The sequence below is a fragment of the Vigna umbellata genome, chromosome 5, assembly GCF_029865625.1.
Source record: "Vigna umbellata cultivar VRB3 chromosome 5, Vumbellata_1.0, whole genome shotgun sequence".
In the NCBI taxonomy this organism is placed as follows: domain Eukaryota; kingdom Viridiplantae; phylum Streptophyta; class Magnoliopsida; order Fabales; family Fabaceae; genus Vigna; species Vigna umbellata.
In genome coordinates this window covers 61,118,794-61,135,918 of record NC_142169.1, presented here as the reverse complement: position 1 = coordinate 61,135,918, position 17,125 = coordinate 61,118,794, and the positions used below count along the sequence as shown (strand labels likewise).

Below are 17,125 nucleotides of genomic sequence, written 5' to 3'. Positions count from 1 at the left end.
TTAAAAGGTTAGTGGATTCAATAAAAATTTGAGCGAAAGATTGAAAAGTCATTCACTTTATCATAAAGCGCGATACCCTCTTCGTTTGTTTTGACCGATTATTTTCGTGTTCTTGTTCTTCATAGGCACATTCTGCTTCTCTCTCACTAGTGGCAACACTTTATTTCGACGAACCCACCTTTTGAAAGTTAGTTTTCATTTTGAATAACTTATTTGTTGAACTTGTTTGTTGTTTTTTTGTTGAACTTGTTTGTCGTTGTTGTTTGGTTGAACATGTTTGTTGTTGTTTGATTGAACTTGTGTTGTTGTTTGTTATTGTTATTTGTTATTGGTGTTTGTTGTTTATATTACACTACACACGTTTATAGTTCATTCTTTGTAAAATACCAAAAACTAAAATGTTATTTTTTTGTTTTTCAGGTCTCGTAGAGTTGTAAAACGTTAATTTGCTTTACTATGAACGTCGAATTGTTCTATGTTCGATGTCAATTTAATGTCTCCCAATATGACGTCGACCTCGAATTTGACGTGAAAGGTTGAAAACAGCGAGGTTATGCGGTGTTTTTGTACTAGTGCATGCATTAAATTTTTAAATAAATTTTTTGTTGATTTGGTGTGAGATATGTATCATTAAGTAAAATGTTTAATATGGTTTGATGTATTATGAAAATGTTTTGTATCACTAGCTTACTCTTGTTTTTGTCTTTGTTTGTGTTTTTTTTTTGCGATAATCACCTTAAATGGCGTGAATTTAGGGAAAACGTCTTTTCAGTCGTTGGTTGAGAATGAAACAACAACATAGATAATAAAGTTTTTTTTTCTCGGTAGTCTATAATTGTTTTGTAAGTTAATATCTAATATTTTATTTTAGTAGTTTTATTCTACTAAAATGTAATGTTACAAAATATAAGATTTAAAAAAAACTCAAGATTAATCGATTAATGTGCATTAGCCACATTTTAAAACTTACTAGATTAATTGATTATGTAAGTGGTTTAATTATGTAAGTGGTTTAATTGATTAAAATAATAAGATTTTAGATTTATTTTCTAAATTTGATTAAAAACTTTCCTAAATTAAAACTAATGAATTATTATCTTATTAAAGTTTTTCTTAACTTCATAAATACGTTAAAACACACATTAAAATTAATGTTGACTTATCTAAATAAACACCTTTCATAATATTTAAACATAATAAAAAAAATAACTATTGATTGAATATTCTTCCCCATAGTATCAATCGTTCTCTTCACAATCTGATTTTTTAAAAAATCAATTGTATTTGTGGATACGTGGGGAACCAATTACCTATCTTATTTCAATATAATTTTATGATTTTTTTAATTTTAAATAATAATTCTATTTTAACATATTTAACCACAAATTATATTTTATAATAAGAGATAAAATGATAATTATTTAATTTTATTAATTAAAATAATTTTTTAATCTATCAATTTTATCGCATATTCACTAATTTTTTTAAACTTATTGTCATTTTCCTTCATTTTTTATTACATTTATTTTTAATCCAAATAATCACACTTTTATCTTTATACTAATAAAACTTCAATTTTACCTTTTTAATAATAATTTTTAAAATTTAATCTCTTTAACAATTATCTTTTTAACTTTAAATAATTAGTTATAATAAGATAATCATAAAAATTGTTTATTTTTATAATTAATTATTTTATAGTTTGATAAATTTTTAAAAGAAGGACACCTTTTATATCTACTAATTCTATATAATGAATATATAAATTTTTGTACACCGTTTTTGTTATGAATTATTATTTTTCGAATTATATGATATTAAAATGTTTATATATATATATATATATATATATATATATATATATATATATATATATATATATATATATATATATATATATATATATATATATATATATATACTGTTATTGGCAAATCTCACTGGCAAGCCCTTTTATCGAGCGACCGATAACGAAAGAGGATGTATAAAGTTTAACCTTGTGAGGAGCCTAGTCGTAACCAATGACGACGAGCCTAACTTTACATCTTTCATCCCATTCATCAGTGAAATCAACGTTGATCTCCACTTTCTCGTCTTCGTTGTCCTAAAGTATACGAGAGGAGTTTTCAACGGCTGGTGAATCAACTTGGTTCTCGGCGGGAGGATTTCTGTCATCGTCGAGACCTAAGGTAGAGGAGTTAATTATGGAAGTGGACATTGCAACACCGTCAGCGTACCCCTGGCCTTCCCTCCCGACAAACTCAAAACTCGTCGGAGAAGACATCATTTACCTGAATGAAGATGAAGGCTTGGAGCTTTGGAGAGGAATCTGGAAAGATAGAAAGAACGTTGGGGAATTGGAGAGCTCGAGGGTAAAGGTGAAAATGAAGGGTGACCCCACCACTATTTATAGCCGACAAAAGCATTTCACTCAAGCCATTTGAGGCGTTGGATGTGAGGGGATCTGACGGTTCAAAAGACCTGACGTTTCAGTTTCTACCCTTTCCCGCCTTTTCACGGATCTCGGGGGAACACGTGTCCTTCTGTGAATCGTCGTTACCTTGGGTAACCTAGGTAAATGCATCAACCGATTAGTATAGCTAAGTAAAGCCTACGCAATATCCAAGGTTCTGCTAGAGCTTAGGGGCTTATGTTACTAAAGGGTTAGACCCGACTAATCAGGTATGACTGTGTGCTGAGTAAAATGGATCGAACGGCCGAGGCATGGAAATGGACTTCGCATTCGTTCGGTCACGACAGTAGTTGAGCATAGTTAAAGTGCAATCAATACGGTAACTGTTATTGATATCTGGTTAAAATTGACATTAATGACCACTAAGAGGTATATTAATTTGTCAAATTTCTTGTAAACTCTGTAAATAGGGGTTTAATTTCGAGGTAAAACTTTTTTTAATAATTGAATCACTTTAGATCTTCAAAGAAAAATATTTTGACTTGAGCACTAGAGTGTCTTCTACAAGTCAACCTCCTCAAACCGATCAATCACCTAGAACAGAGAGAAAGTACACCCAAGACATGAGTATCGTACATGAATTATCCTCTTCCCATTTCAGCTGAAACAATTTGTTAAAATAATTATTTTGTTTTAAAATACAGTTAAAAAAATTAATAAGATACTTATTTTAGTTTAAAAATAATAAAAAATTGTGCACATAAAAAATAGTTGTTTTTTGTCTGTGAATAAGATGGTTTGTATCACAGTTGGGACAACACAAATTGGGAAAAAAAGAGAGGGAATTTTTGGGTTCTTGTTAGCAATTCTCTCATTTATCAATAATCAATAAATCATACCAAATCAGATAAAATTTGATTAATTTGAGTTCCTCGTCTTTAATTTTAAATTAATTTATTAGATTAAAAGTGTTCCATAAATTAGTTCATAAAAGTAAAATTAGCTTACTTTTTTTTCATCTTTTTGTTATTTTGTTTACAATTATGACTTTAACTATGTGAATCATGCAACCACTTAGTTTAGGATATAATTTTATTTTATATAATCTTTTTTGACAAACTCTTGATCCTATTAGAGTGAATATATATATATATATATATATATATATATATATGACTTTTTATACTTAGCATATGCTTTTACTAATGACTATAAAATAATGGTCGTATGACTGTCTTTTTTTTTTTTTGCTTTTTGACTACCACATCTATAATTTAGTAATTTTATACTATTAAAAGAAATGTTACCGGGTTTGTATTTTCTTTATCTATTAATTATTAAAAATTTAATACTTTTTAATTAAGTAGTTGTTTTTCAGTCTTTCATATTCAATGTGATTCTTACTTTAATAATTATTTTACTTAAATAAAATTTACGTATAAAAAATGTGAGATTATTGTTAATATAAAAATATGAGGTTATATTATTAATATTTTATTTTATTATTTTACTTAAAAAGTTTTCAAATATTAATAAATATGAAATTGCATGATTTTTATTATTCTTATTACAAACTTATTATAAAATAAAGTCAACTAATCATTTATAACTATTAAAGATTTTTATTTATTTATACCTCATATTTGAGAGTATGTAAAAACAAATAAAAAATATCATGAGATGATATAATTTTCATATCATTCAAATTAATAAAAAGATTGATGTTAGTAATTAATTAAAATAAATGAATTTTTCATGCTTAAAAGCCAAAAAATTGTAATAAAGACAATTAAAAATATTTAAATTAAAAAAGACTTGAAATTTAATTAAGTTCATAAAATAAAAATGTTAAATGAATTCTACATGTATCCCTATTGAATGTTTTTTTTTCTCTATACTTTTTCATGATGTTTTTTTTATAAAGAAATTACCTTTTTTTCTTTGAAATGCAAATGGAATTCTATAATTTTTTTTCTTAATAATTGAATCGCTTTAGATATTGAGAGAAAAAATTCTGACTTAACATCAGAACTCAAAATTACCTTGCCAAGCTACATGAAAGAGATTCCCGGAAGTCCACAGAAAAATGATTGCTAATTGCCCGAAATGAGAAGCAAAAATATTCTGATAAAGACGTTCCTCAGTAATATCATCATGACTTTCGAAGTCATGTGCGGTAGCAATACCAAACCAAATACGACGAGTAGTGGGGTCTTATCCTCCTAGCTAATGCCATAATGATTTTCAAATCCTCCTAGCTATTATCCTACTGCAATAATTTTTGGGAAGAAAAATGCCAAAAATAATTAAATTCAAACTAAAAAACAGTTAAAAAAAGTAATAATGTACTTATTTTAGTTTAAAACAACAGTTAAAAAGAGTGTTGGAATTGGCCTCAGAAGCTGCATCTGGTTAACAATTACTTGCATCTTATTGGTTGGACTACTACCTCAAACCCAGCTTTAAATTTCTTTTGACTCTTCAATTTATTGTTAATGCTCGTTTTCCAATGCCAGATCACAATAAACAACGGCTAGTTCAATGAAAAAATGAAGAACGAAAAATTTGTAGTTTCAAGATAAAATTTTACGATTTCTGTGTTTGGCTTTGGAAAGATCCTTGAAAGAGCTTTTGAAAAACATGCCTAAATAAATATAAAGTAATCTGGTACACATTGAATTCATAACATTAAAAGAAATTGAGTAAATGTTATAGAAATATCTGATGGTCCTTCTCCCATAAATTTCGTGAATGAAATCTATGTTTTGGGAAGTATTATTATAAAATAAAGTCATCATTCATGTTTGATAGCATGTAAAAACAAATAGAAAAATACCACGAGATGAGATAATTTTCATATCATTCAAATTAATAAAAAGATTGATATCAGGTAATTAATTAAAATAAATGAATTTTTCATGCTTAATAAGCCAAAAAATCTAATAAAGACGCAATTAAAAATATTTAAATTAAAAAATACTTGAAATTTTATATTTCGTAAGACGTAAAAGTAATTAAACAATATCGTTCAACAAAATAATCATCACATAATCAATTTAAAAATATAAAAATTCCGTATTTAATAGTCAAGAAGTTATAATAAATTTTATATTATATATATATATATAGATAGATAGACAGAAGCAGAATAGTAGGAAGACAAGCACAGAAAAATGTCGATTTCAATCTCTATTCGTGTTTTCTCTGTGGTTTTGTTTGCTGTGTGTTTGAATTTGCAGAGTTGGGTCTCTGCTATAAATGTTATAGGGCTTTCCATTGAGAACGACTTGCCTCCAGACTCATCAAAGCTTTTCTTTTTTGCTGATTTTCAGTCACAAGTGGAAATTGGCCCTGGGAATGAAAATGCTTACGTAAAATTGCTCAACATGGAGAGCCACACTGGTGGATTCAGATGGAATAAAGGTGCAATAATCACATGTGCAACAATCAGTGTGATACCTAGTATTGAAAAAGGACAACGTATTTTTTGGTCTGTCAGAGAAGATGGTTTGTATCACAGTTTGGACAATACAAACTGGGAAAAAAGGGAATCTTGGAGTCCTTGTTAGCAATTCTCTCATTTATCAATAATCAATAAATCATACCAGATCAAATAATTGTTAGTTATCTCTATTGCTTTGTCAAAATTTTAATTCTGATTAATCTGGGTTTCTCATCTTTAATTTTAAATTAATTTATTAGATTAAAAGTGTTCCATAAATTACTTCATAAAAGTAAAATAACAAGTTCAGTTTTTCAATCTTATTAATTAATTCTCGCGTTAAAATATAAAGATAATTCATTTTTTTGGTATTCGTATTTTTTTAAATATTATCTTTTGTTAATCACTTTTTCTAAATTTAAATGATTATTTATAATACAAAAGTATTTCTTAATTTTATTCCATTAATAGTTTTTTTTTTCATTTGAATAATAAAAAATTATATAAATTATTTATTTTTATAATTATTTTTAATAAATTTTCACTGTAACTAAAAAAACAAACATGTAATTATGTTTTTACCAGCTTTTAGGTAATAACAATAATATCAAGAGTTACTTTATTTTGTGATTGTAAATGCTTAAAATAATATGCATTAACCAAGGCGTTACTTTTATGTATGAAAAAATACAGTATTTTGCCAAGTCGTTCAAGAATATTAGTGAACAGGATATCAAAGTAAAAAAATATATCTTATATCATTTCTGAAAATAACAAAAATCAAATAACATTTTTATATTTCAATATATCATACTCGTTATATAATTAATCATTCACTCCATCGTATAATCATACAATTAAAAATTTCAAAATATTTATAGTTCAAAAATAAAATAATTACTTTTACTTATTTGACGAACATCTCACAAAACCCTGATGAGTCAAAGCTTTTCTTAAATTTGCAAATATTTTATTTATACGTAAAAACATTACAAAAACAATCAAAATATACTATGATTATTGATTAACAGAAATTTATATAAATGATTAAAAAAATACGTATAAGTGGAAAAAAACTCACATGTAATATAATAAAAAAAGATTAAAATTCAATTTATGCAAAAAAAAAAATCATTATCCAAATTAAAGAATTTGTGGCAAGGATTAATCTTAGTTTCTCCAAATTAAAGAATTTATGGCAAGGATTAATCCTAGTTTCTCGGATTTTTAATAAGATAAATATGAAAGAAACCCTTAAACAAAAGTTAAATTTTTTTAGTAAAATAGTTTCTAGAATGTATTATAAAATAATGAAGTATTATATAACTGTTATTTTTTTAAACAAAAAGCTATTTAGTTATTTAATTATTTATTTTAAAATCAAATAAATAAAAATTAATTGACAATCGTTGTATAAAGCATTATAATCCACACTCTCTCTCTCTTCCCACTACTCGGTAGGCACATTAACATAAGTCTTCATTTGCAAGTCTGAGCAGGTATCACTTTTGTATGGACTAAAATGCCCTCTTCAAAATTCAAAATAACAATTGTTTCCTTTATTTTACTTATATTTATTTAGTTTTATTTATACTAAAACTGCAACATCCCAAAATATATAGTATAAACTATATTAAAGAGAAGTCACATACATGATAAAGTAATATAGTTATCCATCTAGAGTATAAAGTATTACCTTTACAATCATCCAAAAACAACTATAAATTTAAAACTTTATAAACATATTATAGGAGACTCAAAACTATACACAAGGTCCCTACTGAACTCAGTAAACTACTCAGTAGCATCACCTCCATCCAATGTTTGCTCCAGCGAAACCTCTTCTCCCGCTGCTCACATCCAAAGGATGATCATTGTAGAAGAAGAAGACCAGAACATACAAAATACAAGCACACAACAGGGTAAGCTAGTTTAAACAAAGATTAATCATACATCAATTTATTTAACTTCATACAATCATACTATTCATTCACATCACATAAACTCTTCACACATAACATTACACTGACTTTGACCATCCAGACTTAGAATGATTGCCGAGCCATGGCGGGTCGTGCACTCGTGATGACTTCTACTGCTTTGCACAACCATTGCCAATGGGTTTCACTCTACCATACTCACGAGGTTAGTCCGTTATCACTTACTTTGGGTCATACTGGAAGCACCCAAGACTAGGACCTCCTACTACTCCTCACGACATGGATCAATCCTCTTTACTTGAGAATGAAAGACCATTGGAGTTTCAGGATAACCCCCAAGACTAAGCTCCTGCATCCATTCTAAACTTACTTGAATCTCAACTAGAGATTTCACTTTGAATCACAACATAGGGCACCACTATGTCTCCTTTCCTTGAGGATCATGGAATTACATCTATTAACCATACTTTGAACTTTACACTTTGAATTACAACATATATATCAATAACCACTGATATTACATGATACAACTTCAACTTACTCCATACAACACTCAATGTTTCATTTAAAACAACTTAAGATCAAAAGAGAATTGAACTAGAACTGAACTCCTCGCACAGCGCACACCTTCGCATAGCGAAACCATAAGCTTCTCGCACAGCGACCAAACTCGCCATGCGAATCCTCAAACAGAGACCAACTTCTCATAACCACTCGCATAACGGTTAAACTCGCTATGCGAATAAATTGTGAAATGTATCAGACCCCAAACCCCTCGCATAACGTCCCAACTCGCTATGCGAGAACCTCATACAGAGACTCAGACTTCCTAAACACTCGCAGAGTAAGACCCACTCGATGTTCGAATAAAATGAATAATAGTTTCAGACCTCAACCAGTAACATAGCGACTTGATTCGCTATGCGTATCGACAAGCATAGAGCAACCCTCTCGATCCACTCGCACAGCGCACCCATCGCTATGTGAATGCCTTGACAGAGAGCACCTTGCCAAGGTGACTCGCTGTGCGAATCCATTCGCACAGCGAGTCTGCATAATCTGCAGAACGAAATTCTGCAGACTTATGCAACTCAACCACCACTTACCAATTCTACTCAATTTTCCCAACTTCTAACACTCCTAGATCGTTGTATATGCTTAATTAGACTTGACTAAGTGATTCTAGACCTTCCTAACCTCAATCTAAAGTGTTTATACATCAAATCCTACTCTAAAACCTCAATTTCATCAACTTAGAGACCCAAATTCTAATTTACCACTTTGAACCTGATTTTAACCAATTTGATGACTCAAACAAGTCACATACTTATCTAAACTATCCCAACAGCCTCTAACAGCACTTGACCTCTAATACTCAAATTCACTACCTCACTTCCTCTAAATTGACTTTAAACAAGCACAATTCACTTCACTTCATACCTCATCACTACCACAATAGATTACTCACATAAACTACCTCCAACACGCACAATTACAACATTTAGATTAATCCAAAACAGTTCATCAACAACACATTACAGTTTCATAAATCCACCCTTTCAACACATTCAATTCACATTACCCTAAAACTAACAATTTAGTCCTAAACAGTAAAATGCTACCACATTCAACATATATACAGGTCATACAACAATTTAATACAGTAGCTAGCTCCCCTTACCTCAGAGATAACAGTCCCGCTCACAGAGATACACGGACAATTGACTTGCAACGCAAGGAAACTCAACATAAACCTACAACTCACCAATTGATGATAGAGAACAACACTTAGAACCTAAATCGAGCTATAAAATTGAAGGAAGAACTGCTAACCACATGCAAAACAAAAACGTTGCATGCTCACAGTCCAGTGAAGAACGGATAACAGTGGAAACCACTTACCAGCTGAAGAACACGAAATTGATCGATCAATATCGAAGCCCTCAACGCCAAGATCGCCTATGCACCTCCTGATCGTCGAACAGAAAACTCAACCGAGAGAGATTATAGAGAGAAGTCAGAGAACTATGAAGAATAGAGTTCTAGAGAGATGAAATGTTCTTAGAATAATGAGAAGTGTTTATAAAATTCTATTTATATTATAATATTATTTTAAAGTAAAATAGTCTGTCTCATTACTCTATAATACTCTATTTTTCATGTCCTTACAAAAACATAATGACAAATAAATACATTTAATAATATATTTTACAGTTATTTATTTATTTTTAATTAAAATAAATATTTCTCAAAAAATATATTTTTTATTTTTCAGAAGATTTTTTTTTAGTTTTGAATCATCATAATTCTTATGAAACTTTTAATATATAATAACTAAATCATTATGTTCGGTGGAAAAGTTTGCTTTATGTTTTAAACTTTACTTCTTCTTTTTTCATTTTTTTAATTAAGTATTTAAACTTTAATTGAAGTAATATTTTTAAATAAAATAAAAGGGTGGAAACACATATGGGTATTTGTGTACATATTTTTTATTTTAAATAAAAATTATTTAATTATAAAAAATTATTAAAATATCATTTTTATACTATGTTATTATTGAATAATTTTTTATTCTAAATAATTATTTAAATTTTAAAATATTAAAAATATATAATAATAAAATAATTATTTTATTTTATAAAATAATTAAATTTAGATTAACGGATCATTTAAAGATAAAAATGAAAATTATTTTAATTTAAAATAACAATTACTTAAAGGATAAATTTGAAAAAACTAGTGTGAAAAAAACGAATCCTGTTTAGATATATGTATAAATTACAAATGAAAATAACATTAATTAAAATATAAAAATAAATGAATGCTTATTTAGAAAGGGAAGATATATGAGTTTAAGTATTTATTTTAACATTAAATAAGATGTAAATGTTATTTAATATAATATCAACTATATTAGTATAGTGTTTTGTTTAAATTTTTATAATACTTATTTTAAAATATAGATTAATAACTCGTCACTGTTAGATTTATTTTTTATTCAGGATAAACAAAAAATATTTGATGCCGAGATAAGAAAGTAGTTGGGCAGGGGAAACTTCATGTTTTAGTTTTTCTTAAAAATTAAATATTTTTGAAACAGATTTATACTAAAGATTCAATAAATATAAATATGTCAAACAAGCATATATTTAAGCATATTCATATTATAAGAAAAAAAGCGGAAGTAGAAAGACCAACCTCCAACCATTGTTATATGCTTGTTTAACTTCTAGTTTCTGAATCCTTGCTCTTAAAACACGGTGATGATGATATGAAGTAAAGAGTAGACTCACTGGCCTGATTATAAAATTTCTATAGAACTCCAAAAACAATCACAAAGTATTTTAACATTAGAAGAGTTTGTTGCGGGAATCACAGCACATCCACGCACGTTTGAGAAAACCGATTTTAAAATGGACCACTATCAAGATATTAACTGAAAAGAAATAAAATAAATGGGAGAGGATATAATCTTAAAATGTAACCTCTCTTCTGTATAAAGACTAACAATTTTTTCATAATACAAACTAAAATTACAATAATTACTTTAATATTTTAAAAATATATATCTATGTATTTATATTTATATATAGTTTCAGTAGATTAAATTTTTATCTCTATGACTATATATACATGCACTCTTTTCATTATGTTTTTGCATATTTAACTTTTATTCGCCGTAGATTCCTATAATTCCTATATTAGCTTCGGTTGAGGAAATTGTTACTTTCTATAAGATTTTGTAATAATTTTTGGGTCAATTACAATAAACTCTTATTTAAAATATGTTATCATCTAGTTAAATTTGAACAATCAACTATAGTTTAGAAGGTTAATTTTCAATTTAAAAAAATCAATAAATTCGGCTAACCATACACTAATCTCAACAATCAATTCCTAACTTAGAAAATAAAGCAATGAGTTCGACCGACTACCAACCATGTTGGTGGGTTATGCACCATCGTGGATGATCAATCCTAAGTTTGAAGAGCAAACCAGCAAACCCGGCCAATTATCAAACAAGTCGTCTATCCAGATGGACAACCTCCAACTTGGAAAGCAATCGAGTGGGCCTGGCCAAGCATCAGATAGGTCGCCAGTTCATACACCAGCTCAGACAATACCAACTCAGAAAGTAAACCAACAAGTCAGTATGATCACTAAACAAACCGTTCAACCTTGAATTATATCGATCAGGATGAATGATATCATAGTGGATTAACTTTAAAATTTATTAACTTATGATTAAGGTATCAACTTGAAAATAACCACTGTCGTTTCCCTGACTGCCCTAGTGGGTGGACAAAGTTTTAATTCTATTCATTCAATAGATCATTTCATTTTTCAACTTACGACATTATACAGTAACACTTGATAATTAGGACTAAGCGACTCCTCTTAGGATTCTCAAGTGAAACACACTTAAAATATAAATTATAAAATGAAGATAATTTTATATAAGCAATCATAAATATAAAATTATTATTTTTTTATGAGCAGTGTTAATTGTTAGGATTATATTAATGATAAGAATTAAACGCGTTATACTGTTATTGCTAACTCACCAAATCACTGTTATAATTATTAAAAAGTGTTAGTGGATAATTTGAATTCACACTATGTCTCACATTATTACCAAATCAATCTTATAAATAAAATTTTATTCTTGTATAACATTAATTCTTTAATTAATGTAATAACGGAACGAATTTAATATGAATTCACTGTATTAAAAAATTGTGGGACCCTTGTTTCATCTTGACAGCAAGTACCATAATTAAATCCATTAACCTATGCCAAAAAAAATTTAGTTGAAGACTTGTCAATTGCTTTGAACCAAAGTAAACAGAATTACTTTAGATTTTAAACCAAAAGATATAATTGAGATTTTGATAAACAAAAGATAAACAGTTAACTATATTTTTACACCACAATCTTACAGACTATGGAGGAGCTAAATAATTAAACAGCAAAACTATACACATTGAAAAAATGAATCAAGTTGTAAAATTGGGATGGTCTTGCAAGACTCGTTCAATCTTTGTTCGATCAAGAGGCTTTTCAAAGCAATAGTTGGATCCTGCAGCAAAAAATTCTTCACCATCTTTCCCATTAGCACGCGTAGTAATTCCCACAATCAAGCACTTCACACCCATACCACGTAGCTCTTTTGTGGCCTAATTCAGACACCATCCATAATCACCATTAAATAATCATATTAAGCACCCTATAGTGACATAAAAGTATCATGATATATAGTAGTGGTACCTCGTGACCATCCATGATGGGCATTTCTTTGTCCATGAAAATTATGTCAAAATTTGCCCCACATCGATGCAGATCCACTGCTTCCTTTCCATCACTAACCGTTTTTGCGTCCATGTTAAATAACCGTGCCAACATCATCATGTGGATTTTCCGAATGACAGCATCGTCATCCACAATCAGTGCTGAAATTCTCGACCTTGTACTTCCTCCTTTGTTCCTCTGCTTCATTGATTCCATTGTATTCCCGATAGTTAACTATGCCTGTGTTAATTAACAGAAAAAAATTAGGAAAATGACGTGCACGTACACATGCATGAGATAGAAATCCAACTACAATAAATTCACGCATATAACATAATTAGAGAATCAACTGAAGTTTAAATCTGAAGTATATGTAACATATCGGATCTTAAATCTAATTCAAATTCATAATATGACAAAATGGGAATTACACTATACAATAAATTCATCATATTTTTAGTTGAGATAAAATTTCTAACATATCTTGAACATGAGATTAGAAAAACAAACAACAAATCCTGTACAATTTACTTATAACGAGAAATTTACATTCGAAAGAAAACAGTTCCACCCACAAATATAATGCTTGACGTTATAAAAACAAGAACAAAATGGCATACGTTACACGTACATAGAAAATATGTGCTCGAATCACTGACTTCAGTTCTTTTGATTATAGCTGCTGAAAGGTACATCCGATGAAGTTCTTGCAGCTTATAAATAAATACTAAACATATAGATATTAAAAATGATATAGATTGAGAGAAATATAAGCTGAAATGGAAGATTGATTGTGTTTCATTTTTTCCTGTTCGATAGGGATCACGTCAATAATTTCACCACTGAATTAGATACGCAATATTAATTTTTGGTATATTGGATTGCAATAATTATTATCCCCATATTTAATCCAAATCCATTGAATGATATCAAGGATAAAACTATGTAAAAATCTTTATTTAAATGCTAAAAGGATGAGATGCAAAACCCCAAATATGATTATCCACTAAAGTATAGTCTTAATTTATAACAGAAACGCATTAGATTTCACTTCTAACTCTTGTGTAGAGATTTTCCAGTTTTAGGAGAATCTATTTCTATATCTATAGTATTAATTTATACTATTAATAGAGAAGATAATTTCATTTTATTTTTTCTATTTTTTCCCTTTCTTAAATAGTTTATAAACTTTCCTCTTTCTTTTTTACTCATTTAAATATTATATTTTCTGTTTTCTTCACTTTTATGTTTTTCTTTTGCCTTAATTAAAATGCAATATATATATATATATATATATATATATATATATATGAAAAAACATTTTACTTCAAATCATAAGTGTTGTTTTTCGATCTTTTAAACAATGTTTTAAAAAGTTGTCACTTTATACGATGAAAACATACACATATTATATTATATTATTATTATTACTATTAGGGTTAAATATGTTTTTAATCCCTAAACTATTGGTCGTTTCTGGTTTTCGTCTCTCTTTCAAAGTAAGGTACAATTTGATCCTCATTCTTTTCGAAATGTTCGTTTTAGTCCTCAGAATTTTGGTAGGACTAAAACGAACGTTTCGAAAAGAATGAGAATCAAATTGTACCTTACTTTGAAAGAGGGACGAAAACCAGAAACTGTCAATAGTTTAGGGACTAAAAACATATTTAACCCTTATTATTATTATTATATATATATATATATATATATATATATATATATATATATTATAATATAATATATTCTTAAAAAAACTTACTTATTCGAAGTGTCACGTCTTAATTTTAGTTTACAAGTAATAAAGCAAGACAATAAAATATTAATAAAATTAAAACAAATTGTCTCAAATTATAAACATAAAATAATTAGACGATTATGAAGAACATTTTATAGTATTAGTCTTTTATCATATGTTTCAACACATTCGTTACATACTAATAAAGTATTCATCATAAAAAAACAACACAAAAGAAAACAAAAAGAGACAATATATAAGATAACCTAGTGTTAAAATAATATATTATCAAATTATTTGTATCAACATTTATAAAGTATTAGAAACTCTTAAAAACATACATATGTTGATTTTAGACTCAATTATTTGGATATATGTTTTGACAGAGTTTCACTATAGGTGTGCACTCGTAATAGTGTTTATACTCTATAGAGTTATAAACATAGCAGTTATCACCCTACACTCACAGGATAAATCTTTCACGCCTAAGAACAAAAGTCTAAGGTAAAGACCTCCTGTCATTCTCTCCTACACACCATTCATCTCTATATAAGTTGAATGACACGTAATATATTAGGATATCTACTTTCTAAACTCTCATATGTCAAACATACATTAAACATTACCGAGACATAAAATTTCTCGTTGAAATTCTTTCAATATCAAAACCATACATCAACATATCAAAAGTTTTCATATATATGCAAATACTCATTATACTCACGAAAAACATTAAGAATTATACAAATCAATACGAAGCAACCAAAGGAAAAAACCAAAAACATGGAATTTAAATTGGTGTTCAACGAAAACTCTGACACTCAACGCCATTCTTCTCGTAAATGGCTCGCTCAGAGAACTAGACTTAAAATGGTTTTAGATTTGTAGTGAAAAATGTTGCTCAATGGTGCCCTACGTACCACCGTTTAATGCCAAACCATTTGCATAAATGGTCACTCAGAGGGAAAAATAGGCGCTCGTCTAAAGTAAAATTGTTTCCAGACTTGCAGTATCAAACTAGAACTCAGTGCCACATTACTGTCGCTCAATGCCATATCAAAAAACAATCACTTCAAATATGTGATTAGGGAAAAAAAGACTTGTTCAGATGATCAAATTGCTATTCCTGACTCAATGCTTAGTTAAAAATAGTTCTTAATGTTAGAATGAACACCAACTTGATCAAATGGTGAAATCCTTAGTTTCCTCAATTACCAGAGTCCAAACAAAACCAACACTCAGTTGAAACAATCAAATATACCATGCAATTCAATACAAATTCAACATAGCAAATGCAATATCCAACTCATGCTTATTAAAGTATATCACTTTCCTTGACCAAACAACTTTAAAGGTTCTAAAATATCTCCAAAAGCATAAAAAAACTCTATTTGCTCATACGAATAACAAAAACACTATCAAACATACCATTAGGATCATTGATTAATAGAGACTCTTAAAGATGACTATGATGTCACATGTAACTCCAATTAATTTGCATGCAAAGGAAAACAAAACAAACCAAAGAAAGAAGCAGAAAACCAACTTACTCTATTTGAGAAATTGATCGGCTTTCAAACTCTGTTATATTTCTCAACAGATTTTGAAATCTGTTACATTTTTCAACAAATTTCAAAATCCATTTAGAATTATTTTCTGACCTTTTAAGTTTTTTAATTTTATTCTTTTACATTTTTTTATTTTAATTTTTTAAATATTTTTTACTTGTTTTAGTTTAATAAAATATATTTTAAAATATTAAAATATTAACATATATTAAATATTAAATTAAATGAAATATTTACTAATTTTAAATTGAAAAACAAAACTTAAAAGAATATGATAAACGAAAACATATGTATTGATGACTTTCAACAAATTTTGAAATTTATTGAAATCTTTTAAAAATTCTTTTCTATGAATTTTCATTCAAATTTTCAATAGATTTCGAAATTCAAAGATTTTTTTTACGGATTTCAAAATTCATTTAAGTAAGTTTTAAAATTTATCTAAATTTTCAACCTATTTTGGAATCTATCAAAACATTCAACGATTTTTGTAAAACATCAAAAGTGGAAGTGTAAGATTTTTTGAGTTACAAAAAATGAAAAGCTTTAAAAAAATTACTTTAAGTTATCTTTTTTTATTATAAAATAGATAGTTTTGGGATTTTAAAAAAATTTGGAGATAAAAAAAAAAGTTGGAGGTGCAGAGATAAACTTCCAAATTTCAATGAATGTTGGTGTGAACGTAGATAAATATAGGAAAAACCCTTAGCTAATCAGTTCTATTTTAGCCTCTCT

General features: G+C 28.0%; 1 protein-coding gene across 1 annotated transcript; it reads right to left on the bottom strand.

The window, feature by feature from the left end:
- Positions 1 to 12,795: 12,795 nt before the first annotated feature.
- LOC124837981 (two-component response regulator 24-like) lies at positions 12,796 to 13,318 on the bottom strand. The gene is made up of 2 exons (XM_047313480.2): positions 13,067 to 13,318; positions 12,796 to 12,975 (listed from the first exon to the last, which is right to left on the bottom strand). The coding sequence occupies exons 1-2, from the start codon at positions 13,301 to 13,303 to the stop codon at positions 12,796 to 12,798; spliced, it is 417 nt and encodes a 138-aa protein (XP_047169436.1). The 5' UTR covers positions 13,304 to 13,318.
- Positions 13,319 to 17,125: the final 3,807 nt, after the last annotated feature.